The following is a 17,224-nucleotide window of genomic DNA, read 5'->3' as shown; positions in this document are numbered from 1 at the left end:
AATAGGGTATGGGGGAGTTTTGTCATTGTATGGGTGTGGGTTTCATTTGTGATGGTGGTTAGTTGGTGATTATTAGTATGTTCTGTATATTAGGGCTAGTATGTATTATTCAAGTGTGTATAATTGTATACATATAATTGGTGTGAATGGGATTACTCCCATTTTTTTTTTTTTTTTTTTTTTACACATACGGGCGCGATTACATTGTTGCATATATCGAGCCAAAATAGTATGCATATGTACATGTGAGGGGTACACGTAAATGAAGTGAGCGTGTACCCCCTGTATTTATACCCGTGCGTGAATATACACATGGAGACTACTACACAGGTACAAATGTGTTTAGAAATGGGAGCCCCATCACTACACTTAATGTATACTCTCACCCATCCGCACGGATGTGTAAGTGTATCTCCGGTGTATATGTTGAGGCTTATATGTAGAGTTGTTGAAGGGAACGTCGTTGAAATTGTGAATGAATGGGTAGAGTTGGGAATTGTAACCGGGTGGTGGACTAGTGTTGCTTGGAATTGTGAATGGATTAGGGTGGTAATGAGGTAGGCATTGAGTATGGGTTACTGTAAGTTGTTTGTTAGAGTTGCTAGGGTGAGCTAAAGCTCATAAATGTATATAATTGATTTTTCATGATAGTTTTTAAAGAATCCATTCATAATAAATTTTTTTAAGTAGCGTTGGTTTGCTACGTGGAAATAGTTTTTAGTTCCATTTATTATATTTCTCCATTCATATTATGAATGACGTTTACTTTCTATGGCGCGTATTCTTTTTTACATTAGTTATTTCCATGGTAACGTAATTTTGTTTGGTTTTTTAACGGCTAAGAATCTAATTTCACTTCATAATTTGTAACTGAATTGTAAGTATGTATTTGATTTATCCTTATGTCATAATGTTATTTTTGATATTCTGGTTAATTACGATGTATTTATTGTTGTTTTCATAAGAGTGTTTATGTATATGAGATTGGTTGTGAGTTTTTAATTGTTTAATTAATTTATTTATCTGTATGAGTGTGGGTGTAATATTGTTGTATATATCGAGTTTAGTGAGTATGTATATGCGTATATGTGAGGGAGCATATGTATCTGTTGTGTGTGTGTGTTTTGCGTGTGTGTGTGTTTGTGTGTGAATGTGTATTTGGGTTTGTTATTTAGGATTTGGGATGTATGTGTTAATTTGTCTGTGTGGGAGGGAGTGGTTTTTGGTGTATATTGAGGTTTATAAGTTAGTATAGGTTTGTGTATAAGCCTTGGGTCTGTGGTTTACGTGTGGGTTTTTTGTGTGTGAATGTTTAGGTTAGGGGGATTGCTATATAAGTTTGTTATAGGGTTTAGCAAAGGGAGATTTTATCGTTATATGCTTTTATGAGTTTTGGTTTATCATGGTTTTTTTAGGTAATTCGTGGTATTTTGTCTATTTTAGGTGTTGGTTATTTTTTTTTTTTTTTTTTACATTGTTTCATTCATAATTTTTGAGTGGTGTTCGTTTTGCCACGTGAATAACCGGGTGGTGGACTAGCGTTGCTTGGAATGTGAATGGAATAGTGTAGTAGTGAGGTAGGCATAGAGAATGGGATTGGGTTACTGCAAGTTGTTTGTTAGAGATGCTAAGGTGAGTTAAAGCTCATAAATGTATATAATGTTTTTTGTGGGTGTGTAAGTATTGTTGTATATGTCGAGTTTAGTGAGTATGTATAGGCGTATATGTGAGGGAGTATATGTATCTTTTGTGTGTGAGTGTTTTGCGTGTGAGTGTGTGTTTTGTGTGTGAATGTGTATATGGGTTTGTTATTTAGGTTTTGGGATGTATGTGTTAATTTGTCTGTGTGGAGAGGGAGTGGGTTTTGGTGTATATTGAGGTTTATAAGTTAGTATAGGTATGTGTATAAGTCGTGAGTCTGTGGTTTACGTGTGTGTATTTGTGTGTGAATGTTTAGGTTAGGGGGTTTATTTTATAGGTTTGTTATAGAGTTTAAAGGGAGATTTTATCGTTATATGTTTTTAAGAGTTTTGTTTTATCATGGTTTTTTTTAGGGAATTCGTGGTAATTAGTCTATATTTTCGATATGGATTATATATAGGTTATATATGGATTATATATTTATATTTTTTCATTTATACTTTAATTATTTAAAAGTATTATTTTTATATTTTAAAATTTTGATTTTTTAGATTGGAAGTCCACCTGAAGATTGTCGATCAAGACAAGAAACGATTGTAGTGGCGGTTTTTTTGACTATTTATTAAATTTTATGTATTGATTAAGTCTTTCCTTGTTTGTTTTGCAAAATAGTGGTTTTGTCTCAAATAATATTTTATAATATTTTACTATAAAATTGGATTTAATCCTAAATCTGATTTTTTTTCCCTGTAAATTTGGATATATTCCCTAATATTATTATTATATATATATATATATATATATATATATATATATATATATATATATATTTAAAATTTATAAGTTTAATTATTTAAATAATTTTAAAATTTTAACTTTTATATTTTTTTAATTAATTTTATTTCTATGTATTGGCTTATGATTTTCACTGTTTGATTTGCCTAATAGTGGTTTTATCTCTAATTTAATATAATATATATTTATACTATAAAATTGGATTTAATCCTAAATCTAAATTTTCCCTGTAAGTTTGGATTTACTCCCTAATATTATTATTATTATTATATATATATATATATATATATATATATATATATATATATATATATATTTATTACTTAATGACTGGTTAGAATATTCTAAGGAAATATATATACTTCTATATCCACAATCTATACATTACAAGACAAACCTGCATTGATTCTATGAACAGAGACCTTGAGATTGTCTAATGAGGCCATGTTATCCTTGCCTGTTAACAGGCAAAAAAAAAAAACCCACATAAGCATACTCATATCAAGAAACATCACTGCACCACCCTCAGAACCCTCATGGTTACTCCAAATGCTGAATTTCACTATCACTGAAAATCTCTTTAGAAAAGAACACATCCTTAGCATAGCTAGGGCTACATTCCAAATAGTGGCCCTTCCCTATAGGACCAGAAAATATTTCAGCCCCTGACAATTGCTCTGACACTCTACAATACTCAAGAGATTCCTACAATGAAGTATTACACCTATATCTGGAACATTGCTGTTGTTACTAGATACACAGACATCTTAAATTCCATCTACAGAAAGACCACTGACAGACACCCTTCAGATTCTACTCCACAGATGTACTGTTTTTTTCTCTCTCTCACTCTTTTCTATCACTACTCTAATAGTCTCTGTCGTTCTTTCTTTTACCTACTCCCAGCCTAGATGTCTCATTTCAACCCCTACAGCTGGGACAGCACTGCTTCTAGGAGACACACAGACATCTCAAACTCCACCCAGAAAAAGACCACAGGACTGATTGATATTGGATCACTAACAGACAATCTCCAGTCTCTGGTCTACAGACATGCTACCTCTGTTATCTCTTTCATTCACTACTGTAATAACTTCTACTCCTTGGAGCTTCTGGTCTCATATCTCCTCCTTAGGAACTCCCAACCCATTCATTTCGCCGGTGGCATGTAAAAAGCACCAACCGATCGTGGTCGTTGCCAGCCTCCCCTGGCACTTGTGACAGTGGCACGTAAAAAGCACCCACTACACTCACGGAGTGGATGGCGTTAGGAAGGGCATCCAGCTGTAGAAACACTGCAAGATCACACTGGAGCCTGGTGCAGCCTCCTGGCTTCCCAGACCCCGGTCGAACCATCCAACCCATGCTAGCATGGAAAACGGACGTTAAACAATAATGATGATGATGATTTCAAACACTTGTTACAACCACTCATTGCATGCACATCCTTCAACCCCAGAACATCTACACACTGAAATAATCTCTTCCCTATCCACTGATCATGTATATCTTTTCTACAGGATTTTCAACAAAAAATTAACGGCAACAAGTTCAATGGTCACAGAGGACAAGCTGCAAAGTTCATAGGCACTGCTTCTTCCTCCAGACTTAGCAATAATAATAATACATAAACAAAACCCTGGTGTATTTGCTGTAAATATTTGTCTAAAATTGGGTGTTTTACATCTGTGTCTGACATATATTACTATATAACTGCATGTGTTTGATATATACTTCCATTAAGCAGATTGATATCAATTATTATATATCTGTGACTTAAGTAATATTTAAATGCTATATACCTGTATGAAACTTGAGGAGTATTTGGGTTATGAGCTTGTACAATGATAAAAACATGCTGGAAATGAGATCGGACAGACTTTGGTGTAAATGGCAAAGCTCCTGGTTCTTGGAATACAATACTGACAATATCGTTTCCTATGTGGCGCTTGCGGAGAAGCTGAGAAAAATTAAAGAATATGGACATAGTTACAGTAACTTTCCTTTCAAAAAACAAATGAAAATAAAATTATATTCAAAGCAGAAAAACATTTGCAAATTTAAGTTAAACTCAGTTTTCTTTTTTATTTACTGCTTTTATACATAAAAAAAAATTGGCAAAAGAAAATATTGAAATTCAGTACCATTTTCTCTTTTTAAATTTGTCACTGAAAATAAATTAGAAATTCAAGTGTGTGTGTATACTCTTTTAGTTGTTTCAGTCATTTGACTGTGGCCATGCTGGCGCACCGCCTTTAGTCGAGCAAATCGACCCCAAGACTTATTCTTTAAAAGCCTAGTACTTATTTTATCAGTCTCTTTTGCCAAACTGATAAGTTACGGGGACATAAACACACCAGCATCGGTTGTCAAGCAATGTTGGGGGGACAAACACAGACAAATATACACACATACGATGGGCTTCTTTGAGTTTCCGTCTACCAAATTCACTCACAAGGCTTTGGTCAGCCTGAGGCTATAGAAGAAGACACTTGCCCAAGGTGCCACGCAGTAGGACTGAACCTGGGACTACGTGGTTCATAAGCAAGCTACTTACCACACAGCCACTCCTATGCCTATATATATATATATATATATATATAAATTTACCATTTTATACAGGAACCATTTGCCTGTTTAGTGTGATAAACAAAATGTATTTCCCTGGTGTCCATGCATCATATATGATACACATTCCTAATTCTTTGGAACCACATGAGAAACTTAGCATTTACAAAAGGAAAGTTTTGTATTACTCAGAACACATGAAACAAGGACTAACATACAGAAATATTTTGACAGTAGAGGGTCAAAAATTGCCGAGAAGTATAGTTTGTGGTAAAAAAAAAATATATATATAACATTTTAAAAAAATTACTTAAATATGTTAGTGATAAGGGGATAGTTAATATTTCTTGTTAGTAAATTGTAGTTAATGGCCAAAAACAAAAACAACCAAAAAACCATTGACACAAACTGGTTTTGTTAAAAAAAAAATCTATTTAAATCATGGTGATTCACTTTACCTGTTGTCTATTACTTGGTGTGAATGGAAGCAATGTGGAGACATGAAACATAATTTCATAGTCATTGAAAGTTGCATAAATAGAATGAGTTCCTGTTGAATCCACTGGAAAGGAAAGCAGAAATGTTCTGATTTAAGTCTCATGCTCTGAAGAATTTCTTGCTTGAAAGTAAATTGTTTTTAAAATACAGTAGAAGTTATTGGTGTGTATTTGCATATGTATGCACACATGCATGCATATGTGCACACACACACACACACACACACACACACGTACAATAGTCATTGTCATCATAATCATCATTTTCATACTCACATAGGTCAAAAGCAATTTGTTGAGATGGGATTTTCTACAGGCTGATGCCCTTCCTTTCACCAACCTTAAACTGTTTCCAAACAAGATAATAATACGTCCCTGTGACCAGACATGTTCACAGAAGATTGGAAACAAAGGACACTGCTTGCAAAACAATGACACTTGTTTACAACCATCATGCAATGTCAGGGCAAGAAGATACTAATGCACGCACGCATGCACACACAGATCTATGTGATGAGCCCCTTTTAGCCAAATTCACTGACAAAGCCTTGGTTAACCCGGGCCTATAGTAGAATATAGCTGTCAAGGTGCCATGCAATGTGACTAAACTGGAAACCATGTATTTGGGAAGCAAACTTTTTACCACATAGTCACAAAAAATACTTTTTAATTGCTTCAAAAATTTATGAAAGTTAATTTTTATTGTCCTTCAGAAATATTATTTCCTCCTGATAATCTGTTTCTGGATGAAAAGAGTGTCTTTGCTAAAGTGTAATAAATATATTTGTAAATATAGATAATATCATCATTTTTCATTCTCTTTTGCATGCTTTCATGGGTCAGATCAAATTTGCTGATACAAATTTACTATGGCTGGATGCCCTTCATGCTGTCAACCTTCAACAATTTCCAAGCAAGGTAATATCTCCCAATTTTTTTCAAGGAAGACTAAACATGTACAAAAGATTGTGTGACATCATGACGAAGGTACATACACATGCATGCATGCATGTGTGTGTGTGTGTGTGTGTGCATCAGTACATATCAGACTTCTTCCAGTTTCCAACCACCAATCCCACTCAATGCTTTGGCCAACCAAAGTGTTGGTAGAAGACACTTGCTCAAGATATCACACAGTAATATCTTGGTTAGGAAGCATGCCTGTGTCTATTGATTTATATCCAGTCACACTGATGTATAGTTGTGTGTGAGCATGTGACTATAATATATATATATATAATATATATATATATATATATTTGTGTTTATGTGTGTAGATCTGTGTGTATGTACATGTGCATGAGTATTATGTACATACCAGACTGGCCTCCGTGCCGGTGGCACGGAAAAAGCACCATCCGATCGTGGCCATTTGCCAGCCTCGTCTGGCTCCTGTGCAGGTGGCACGTAATAAGCACCCACTACACTCACAGAGTGGTTGGCGTTAGGAAGTGCATCCAGCTGTAGAAACACTGCCAGATCAGACTGGGCCTGGCACAGCCTTCTGGCTTCCCAGACCCCAGTTGAACCATCTAACCCATGCTAGCATGGAAAACGGACGTTAAACGATGATGATGATATGAATGCATATGCAAATATGCATGTATGTGTGTGTGGTTATATTTATATCTGCACGCACACACCATTTATCTTGAACATCCAATATACTTTACAGATAAGACCAAGAGATTTGTTACACAGCAGTATTACCTGGCCTAAACTGATAATGTTAAACCATTGATTTCACACACACACATATATAAAGCCAGTAGTACAACACAGTTGGAGGAGACCTGCAGCTGATGCAAACATAGAAATAAGGACAGGTAGTGCTGATTGTGACTGATGACAATGATAAGTTGTAAATATCGGATTAAACTACAAATGCTAAAGATATCAATTTTCATACTTGTAAAATATGTAGAAAAATAAGGAAAAAAACCACAACTTCCTCATATTTTGTCTATATTTTGTAAATTTAAGATTGTGCATGAATCAAAGTTGTATAGAAAGTGCCAGAAAATTATTAATTCAGTCTAAATTAAAAATTTTTTTTTAATAAATTATTTCTCATTAAGTTAATATTTCAGATTTATATATACATAATGGTTTCCAATTTAAACACAAGACCAGCAATTTTGAGGAAAGGAAGATGTTAGTCAATTATATTAATCCCAGTACTTTTATTTTATTAACCTCCCAAAAGAATGAAAGGCAAAGTTAACCTCGGTGAGATTTCAACTTATAATGTAAAGAGCCTAAAACAAATAATGCAAAGTATGTTGTCTGATAAATGATTCAGCCAATCGACCACTCTTATGTATGTAATAATATACGTAACAAATTACATATGAACCAAATATAGGCAATGCAAATACATATATATCAAACATACATTTTCATATGCATTGGCCACATACAACAAACTTTTATACACATACACACGGTACATGCACACACACACATACACAACCCCGGGATGCACAAACATGTAAACAAAGACACATACATACACATACAAACACGTACAACATACACATAACAAAAATGTATGAAGAAGTATTTTCCATAAAATACATACTTTTATTGTCAAGTTGGCCACGATATTTATCAAAACCTTGTAATCGTACCCGGGTGCCAATGCATTCTAAGAATTCTTCAAAGACAGGTCCGTGATTCTCTGAAAATTTGATTGGGAAAGAATAGTTAAGGCAAAATAATAATAAATTTATTATAATAATCATTGAAAGGAAAGAGGTATTGTGTCTGAGAGAAAGACAGAATGGCCATGGCTGGAATGCCTTTGATCACAGGTCAGCTCATAAAGTTAACATGTGGCAAATTACAAAAACCATCTTGTCTGATATACAAGTAAATAACTTTGAAGGATTTTAAATGGTTAAGAAGGAGTACAAGATTTGTCAATACATATTGTGAAGTCAAATCTTAATCTTAAAATATAGTTTCAATAGAGAGAAAAGATGTTTATAAATATTCTTTAATATGAATGAAGTGATACTGCCTGCTTCAACTCACCTCAATGCAAAACTCATTTCATGTTTGAAAAATTAGCAGGAGGTTGGGATAGGGGTATCCAAATATTACAAAAATATAACAAAATATCATTGTTTGAAGTCCACTTCTCCATGCTTCACGAGTTAGGTGAAGTTTGGTGAGGCAGATTTTGTAAAAAAAAATTTTTTAAACCTGAAATTAATCTTAAATGCACTGTATAATTAACAAGTATTTCATTAGCTTCAAGTGCTGACTTCAAGTCATCCTATCCATTTAAGGAACTAGAAGATTTATGAAAAAGTCACTCCTATATGGAACCTCCAAGTAGAGTCCAGCAATTGTCATGATCAGCCTTGCCAATGGATCTGAATATGAGTGAATTATATCCATAGCCTACTACATGCACAGGCATCCATTACCAGAGAAGTTGTTCTAGAAAGAAGTAGCTATAGAGGCACTACAGCAAGTATTGAAGCTAACAGAAAGAGTGGAAGAACAACTAATTAGGAAGAGAATTAGCCGATATAAAACTCAGTTTGGGTTTTCACCAGGACAGGATATCACCGATACCTTCTTCCTACAAACAACTATAAGAGAAATAGCTATAATAATTACAAATAACCACAAGAAATCTTAGCTAAAAGCCTAACAGTCACTGAGCTGGAGAAAGTTTTTGATATAGCACCATTCTTTGTAGTTTGAGTTACTAAGAAAATTAGGGGCAGATAAATAGCTCATAAGAGCTGTGCAAGCCACGTACAGAAATGTCAATAAGTTAAGGAGAGAGTTTAATATGCATGTAGATATCTATCAGGATTGGTTTGTCAGCTTACTCTGCTTAATTATAGCTTTCCAGACCATAACAAAAGAGTTTAAGACTAGCTGCTTGTGGAACCATCTGTGTATCAGTGAACAAGTTCTTATAATTAAATCTGTGAAATACTTGGAAAAGATATTCCAAAGACGGAAACAAATACTAAAAGCATTTACCCTTTTCATATGATATTTCTTATTTCTTTACTGCCCACAAGGGGCTAAACACAGAGGAGGCAAATAAGGACAGACAAATGGATTAAGTCAATTATATCAACTCCAGTGCGTAACTGGTACTTATTTAATCGACCCTGAAAGGATGAAAGGCAAAGTCGACCTTGGCAGAATTTGAACTCAGAACGTAGCGGCAGACGAAATACCGCTAAGCATTTCGCCCCGTGTGCTAACGTTTCTGCCAGCTCGCCTCATATGATATTTCTGTTGGAATATGGTAACACTGCCTTTGCTTCAATTAATTTTGAAAATCATGAAGAATTAGGTAAAATAAATGTCATTATTAAACTGGTGTTTGCAACATAAATTAACATGAAGTTTTCATGGAAGGTCTTAATGTAGATAACTTTACTATATTTCTTTTGTTACTGTATTTCTTTACAAATATACTTTGTTTCAATTAATTTTAAAAACAAATAATTTAGTAAATCAACTTTGCATTTATTAAACTGGTGTTTGGATTCATAAATTAATATTAATCTTTGATGGAAGGTTTTAATTTAGATCGTTCTATAAAATGAAATTTGTGGCATTGAATCAGGGGTAGTCTTGGGCAGATTTGTATGGATGGAAAGGGCTAAAGTGAACCTAGCAAAGACAAAACATTTAATCATTAACAAAAGATGGGACTCTTCTGCATACTGAGCACAGTGTCTCAGGATGCAATAAAGGAGGAGACAGTTCTGTTCAGTACCTGACAAAGTGCAGGTGCAAAAAAGGCACAGGAGCACCACAAGCAAGCTGACAGAGAAGAAATATCACATGTGGAGCTGGGGCTGAGGAGTAATCAGCACTAAGAGTACTTATGAAATGAATTCTTTCAAATAAATGAAAGACTCCCTAGAAAACAGTTGGCAACTTTCAGTTGCTAAATTTCACCAGCATAGTAGTTATAAAAATAAAAAAAAGGAGGAGGTATGGAAAAAGTCCAATGAGCTATTAGAGCTATTAACTCTTCTGAAAATAAAAGTGTTTTCTCTGAGTGTAAGGATGATTATATGATGCTTGCATATACAGTGTGATGTTGCTTGGTAGTGAAACAAAGTGTATACCCCCCCAAAAAAACAGGAAAGTACTTGTGGTAAGCATTCTCTGAAGTGTAATATTAGTCTAATGGAATGATAGCATTCAAATGAGCCAAGAGAAAAAAACTCAGTGTTACAGCAGTTAGATGTACCATGCAAAAGAGAAAACAGCATTGATGCAACAATGTGATGCATATGAAGGATGAGAACCGAATGAAAAAGTACCAAACAATTCAAGTGGAAAGAAATCTGAGGAAGACAAGGGAAGAAATGATATGGACTGATGTCAGGTGGCTAAACATGATGAAGACAATAATAGAGGATTGCAACAAGTGGTGATATGATGTGCTGATAAGGAAAAATGGGTGCAAAATATAGTCTTAGAATAATTTGGAGTGCTAAGTCAACGTGTTTTTTAGAACTTATTGATTAGTAATTGACAATAATGAATAAAAATCAATGTTAACCATTTTGTTACCATATTTCTTTTAAAATACACTGCCTTCCTATCAATTAATTTTGAAAATAGTGAAGAATTTGGTAAAATAACTGTCATTATTAAGCTGATGTTTGGAACTTAACATGAAATTTTGATGGAAGGTTTTATTTTAGGTCATTTTAAAGAAGGAAGTTTGTGCCATAAAATCAATAGTGGGGTTGAGCAGGCTGGTAATAAAAGAGTCAAGTATGTTGTACTGGAAGGAAAATGATGTAGAATTAGGTGTCTCACCATTATTATACATTTCTTCTTCAGTGGATTGGCCAGCTTTGCAGTACATAATGCCAACTTTATATGATTTTGTAATCTAAAAAATGTAAAACATGAAGTATGAATAAAATATTTAAACATGAAAAAAAATAAATAAATAAAAAAAACAGTATTTTTGTTTCTTCTTTTTAGAGTAATGATGCAACCTCCATTCATTCTCTTTATTCAGTCCATCATTTAGTCGCTTAGAAGAGGTGTACAGAGGCATACTCTTGATTCCTCTGTCCTCATTCACTTCTACTCATTTAACCCTTTTGTTACTGTATTTCTGTTGATATGCGTTGAGCTTCTTTCAATTAATTTTAGATATAACAAAAAATTCTGTAAAATAACTTCATTATCATTAAGCTAGTGTTAGACACAAATTATGACTAAGGTTTGGACGAAGATTTTAATTCAGAACTTATGAAAACAAAAGATTTGTACTACAAAGCCAAAGGTGGTTTCAGCCAGGTTGGTATCAAAAGGGTTAATACAGTGAGGCTCCACCAAGACACCTCATCACCACTACATCTATCCCAGTTCCACCCTATTCATCTCCACTTCTTTTAAATGTGATTAGCCATGTACCTCTTCTGCTCACAATGATTTTGTCAGCCAGGGTCTGTAGTAATCATCCAAGGTGCAGCACAGAAGGACTGAACCCCAAACCATGTGGTTGTGAAGAGTACCTATGTTTGTAACTCTTCTGTCTCTCTCATGTTATCTCCTAGCATCAAGCTGCATCTCTCAGGCTTTGTAGTCTTGCAAGTTGCATGAGAACCTCACTTGTACAAGTGTCATGAAAAAAAAAGCAGCCTGTACACTTTGTAAAATGATTGGTATTAGGAAAAACATCCAGCTATAGAAACCATGCCAAAGTAGACACTGGAACATGATGCAGTCCCTGGAAACTATCTAACCCATGCCAGTATGGAACATGGATGTTAAATGATAAAACACACACACACATGTTGATGCCATGTATAGTTCACTATATACACACACATGTACAAAAAGTTTGCAAACCAGAATGAATTGCTTTGCCATGAAGAAAGGAAGTCTAAGATAATTTTGACAGAGACTCACCACCAAGCACAAATTCTGACATCCACTTCCTTTTCACAATGAAATCATAAACATTAAATCATGAATGTTTTTATGAAAATCCCCTAAATGTTGCCAAGGTGTATCAAACAATTTACTGAACTAAAATGTTGGCATTAAAATTGTTGATACTCCATGTATAAAAAACAAGTAATGTTTTGATATGTTTATACATCATCTGTCAATGTAATTCCAAGATGGTCATGCCATTTTAAATCATTTTTGGAAAGGTTAGCAAAACTGCTTTTCAACTTCAAAACAACAAAACTGTTTAACTTTCAACAGTCAATAATGTTCAGTAATAAAGTTTCCGTTTCCTTTTGTCCAATTGGCTGAATATTTGAAACAATGCATAGCAATTGATCAATAAAATTGAACAGAATTTTCCCTACTAGAAAGAGCCTCATATCTTCTACCATCTCAGTAGAGCTTTTGTTATTTTTATTGAAAGACACTGACTTTGTTTCAATTAAATTTTAAAATAAAATAATATACAAAAATAACTATCATTATTAAGTTGGTGGTTGGAAATGCTGCAACACAAAATTCTGATAGATTTAGATTCAGATCACTTTAAAGGAAGTTTTGTCATGCTCCAAGAGTATGGTACCAGCTGCGTTGGTATCAAAATGATTAAGACACACAAACCCAGACCAAACATAAAATTAGAGCCGTTGTGTCTAGTATGAAAGGATTCTTATTCAAAATATCCTGAGACTTGTGCAAAATTCTCAAACCTGCATCCCATACCTTTCTTGGACACATCCATTGTTCAATAGTTCCATTAGGCAACTCAATGATCTTAACCCAACCACACTTATCTTCCCTCCACTCACAAAATGAGAAGAAAGCAATGAACCTATGCATATTCAATACCATAACATAGATATTACGTGTAGATGTAATTTCCTCATTCATCTTTTTTACCTGCTCTTCCAGCTATCAATCTAATTGATAATTACATTATTTCTTGTAACTTCAATACTATAAGCTTCATGTCCTCTGTCATCCACTAACTCCTACTGTTATTGTGAATAACACTTCTGTTCTAATTGTAGCAACACACACAGACATTGAGATTTCTAGCTACTGTGTTTACACTTACACCAGCAAAGAGAGCAATTCAAACAATCAAATTGGTGAAAGTGATGAATGAAAGTAGCGATAATGCAGGTGAATATTTTGATTCCATCCATTAGTTTCCCTGCAAGTCTAACTCTTGAACTGTATATTTAACTATTTTTGCACAGGAGCCCAAGTGGAGGCTAAAGTTAGACACAAGAGCCTAGGTCTGTGAGGATTAAATTGCTTATTAGCTGCAATTATAACTAAAACAACAATAATAATTGTTGGGTAGTGCTGAGGTAAGGAGTCAACCGCATCAAACTAAAGTTGTTTGTTCCTTCTTGAGCCATGTCTGGCTCATAGGGCCGGTTTCTCGGTTTCCTTGGCGTATATGTTCCCTACCTTGACGGGACGCCGGTCTGTCGCAGGTGAGCTGGAAGATGCAGGAGGAAAGAGTGAGAGAAAGTTGTGGCGAAAGAGTCAACAGAAGTTCGCCATTACCTTCTGCCGGAGCCACGTGGAGCTTAGGTGTTTTGCTCATAAACACACACATTGCCCGGTCTGAGATTCAAACCCGCGATCCCTTGACCACGAGTCTGCTGCTCTAACCACTAGGCCACGTGCCTCCACACATCAAACTAGTACCCTAAACAAAATTCCTCTAGACCCTGATATTCTGTGTGTGTACATTATTTAAAAAGAGTGTTGAATTATAGCAAAGGGCATTATAAAAGTATTAATAAAATAGGTGATAGTTAAAAATAATGTTTGGGAAAGTGAAATAGAGAATAATATCAGCTCATATTAATACAACAAACACTTACTCTTTGCTCATCCAGCTTGAGCAGTTGTTCAGCAGTCTTTTGACCAGGAATGGCTTGTTTTAAACAAGAAAGATTAACTTCTGGCAGTATATATTCCAAAACATCTTTATAAGGAACTCCTCTGGAACTACTTAAACGACTAGATGATGGTATAGCATCTTCCAAGATGGAACCACGCAGTGTTGCGAGCTTAAAAAGAAAATAAATTTTAAAAAGTCAGATTTAGAAAGAAAGAAAAAACTAAAAAATTCCTTTCTAAACAGAACAAAAATTTTGTTTTTCTTTTTTTTTTTATTATTTGTTTCAATCATTGAACTGGAACATTACTTTGGAAGGTTTTCAGTCAGACAAACTGCACCCCATTACTTATTTTTAACCCTTTAGTGTTCAAACTGGCCATATCCAGCTCAAATATTCCAGTTGATTTATGTTCAGACAAGATTCAGCCTCTTAAACCTAGGCTTTACACAGTTTCTGTCTACCAAATTTATTCACAAAGTATAGGTTGGCCCAGAGCAGAAAGTAGAAGATACTCACCCTAGATGTCACACAGTGGGACTGAACCTGAAACCATGTGGTTGCAAAGCGAGTTTCTTAACCACACAGCCATACCTGTACCTTGAGAGATTTACCAAGAATTTACTATTCTAAACAAACAGAAACAATCACATCTTGGAAAACCAAGAAATACTTCAAGTTAAGTATTGCATGAGAATATTCTAGAAATGTTTAGGGTTACCCTGAATTATGTCTCCTTATTTTCAGAGGATAGTATTCTTTACAAATAGAAGGACAGATACATTTCTTAATTGCCAAAATGGCTTTCTAGAACATACTTAAGTTAGCCCTTATAGTTAATTTATGTCTTTACAGAAATGTTTAGATATCATACCAGTTGTGCCAATTGCAAATGTTGTGGTAGATACATTCCACAACAGCTAGAAGTCTTTGGTAATTAGAACAAGAATTTGGTAATTAGAACATGCTGGGATACTGCGTTGAAGGGATTAATCAATCAAATTGGCCTCAGTGCTTATTTTTTAAGTTTGGTACTTGTCTCTTTTCACATAACTTAAGTTTAAGGGGCATAAACAGAACACCCCCTAGCTGTCAAGTAGTGAAAGACACACACTTGTATATGCAGCAGCTTCCACAGTTTCAAACTACCAAATACACTCACAATGATTTGGTCAGCCAGGGTCTGTAGTAATCATCCAAGGTGCAGCACAGAAGGACTGAACCCCAAACCATGTGGTTGTGAAGAGTACCTATGTTTGTAACTTAAAATGACTATGACTCACCATGTTGTGGCAATTAAAAACAAATTATCTTATGCATACACTAATTTTTAAAATATTACCATCCTAATATTAGGATGTTAAAATATTAACATCTTACAATATTTATGGCTTGTATACTTTAATTAAAAGTACATTCATATTTGATGATCCATTCATCAGTTTTGCAGATCACCTTCTGGAAAATGCTGGGCATTCCTGATTTTATAAGAATTAAAGATATTCCTCTCAATTATTTAGTGTCGTTTCTGTTTCTGTATTAAAATTTGTAAATTATAAATCCTAATGAACTAGAACATTATTGCTGTAATTATCAAGTTATTTTGGCAAAAGGTCAGACTTTTATGCAAACAAGACATTTTACTGATACTTTGACCTTACCTAGTAACCCCAACGCCAATCATGTCGTAAATAATACAAATATATTGTAGTCTGCCGATCTGGTACAAAATTCAATAGTCTTAGAGCAAAAAGATATAAATATATAAAGTATCATTTGCCCAAAGCATTAAGAACAGAAGGGAAATAAAATAAACTGGATACATGGCACTGGTAGTTCTGTCACTATATAAGTGTATCAATTTCCTAAACATTGAAGGTGAGGTGCGTATATGTGTGTGCACACACAATAAATGAATTAAATGCCATTTATTATAAATATTTGTTTTAACTCTACATTCATGGAAAACAAAAGGTAGTTTGGGTAGAATATGAATTGGGTGTACATCACCAAAACTAAAAAGTCAGCCATTTACCATCATCATGCTACCATTTCTGTTAACTTGCAACAGTCTCTTTCTCTCTCTTTCTCTCTATCTGTGGATTTATTCAATTGAGCAACATGTCAATTCTTGTAGATGACCAAACTGGTACCAACAAAGATGACAAGCTGGTAGAATAGTTAGCACCCCAGGGGAGCTGGCAGAAACGCCAGCATGCTGGGCGAAATGCTTAGCGGTAGTTAGGGGGGGGGGGCAAAATAACCGCCAGACTTAAACAAAAGGTAAGTACTGGGGTAGATTTGTTTGATTAAACCGTCCAAGATGATACCCCAACATAACTACAGTTCAAAGACTAAATCTAGTGACAGATAAAAAGTATAAAAATGTTAGATAAATATAAAACTTCACTTTCTTTGAAATAGTTTGATGAATTTATTACTTTGGGTAATAAATAAGAGGAATTCTATGTCACTGACTTGCTTGACATAATTGTCAAATCTCCCTCAAACCACAAAAAAACACTTGTAGATGACCAAATTGGTACCAACAAAGATGACAAGCTGGTAGAATAGTTAGCACCCCAGGCAAGAAAATTGGATAAAGAAAATTGGATAACCTACACCTAGATAATAAAACTATATCTGAATAAAGACAATGGTCTAAGCTGATCGAGACTGATCCAGAGCAAACCAACAATCTCATTCAGGTGACCCAAATTTTCTTTCACTCTCTAACTTCCAATCAGCAAGAACCTGAAAGGGATACAGATATAGGAGCTGTCTACCACTACAAACTAATGAACTGAAGTCTAACAAAAATAATAAATAAATAAAAACTGCAATTCTACTTACTGCAAGACATTAAACAAATCA

The 17,224-nt window shown here is 34.5% G+C and overlaps 1 protein-coding gene across 3 annotated transcripts in view; it reads right to left on the bottom strand.

Annotated features, from left to right (window-relative positions):
* LOC115222550 (signal-induced proliferation-associated 1-like protein 2) overlaps window positions 1-17,224 on the bottom strand; it is a 174,831-nt gene that overhangs the window by 39,783 nt on the left and 117,824 nt on the right. For all 3 annotated transcript variants that reach the window (XM_029792812.2, XM_029792814.2, XM_029792813.2), the window contains exons 4-8: window positions 14,333-14,521; window positions 11,319-11,394; window positions 8,083-8,181; window positions 5,463-5,566; window positions 4,239-4,396 (exon numbers count right to left, since the gene is read on the bottom strand). In XM_029792812.2, coding sequence (XP_029648672.1) covers window positions 4,239-4,396; window positions 5,463-5,566; window positions 8,083-8,181; window positions 11,319-11,394; window positions 14,333-14,521 — 626 coding nt within the window. The remainder of the gene's footprint in view (window positions 1-4,238; window positions 4,397-5,462; window positions 5,567-8,082; window positions 8,182-11,318; window positions 11,395-14,332; window positions 14,522-17,224) is intronic.

Source organism: Octopus sinensis, linkage group LG20 (genome assembly GCF_006345805.1).
Source record: "Octopus sinensis linkage group LG20, ASM634580v1, whole genome shotgun sequence".
NCBI lineage: Eukaryota > Metazoa > Mollusca > Cephalopoda > Octopoda > Octopodidae > Octopus > Octopus sinensis.
The sequence above is the reverse complement of the archived record's forward strand: the minus strand, read 5'-3'. Positions and strand labels throughout refer to the sequence as shown.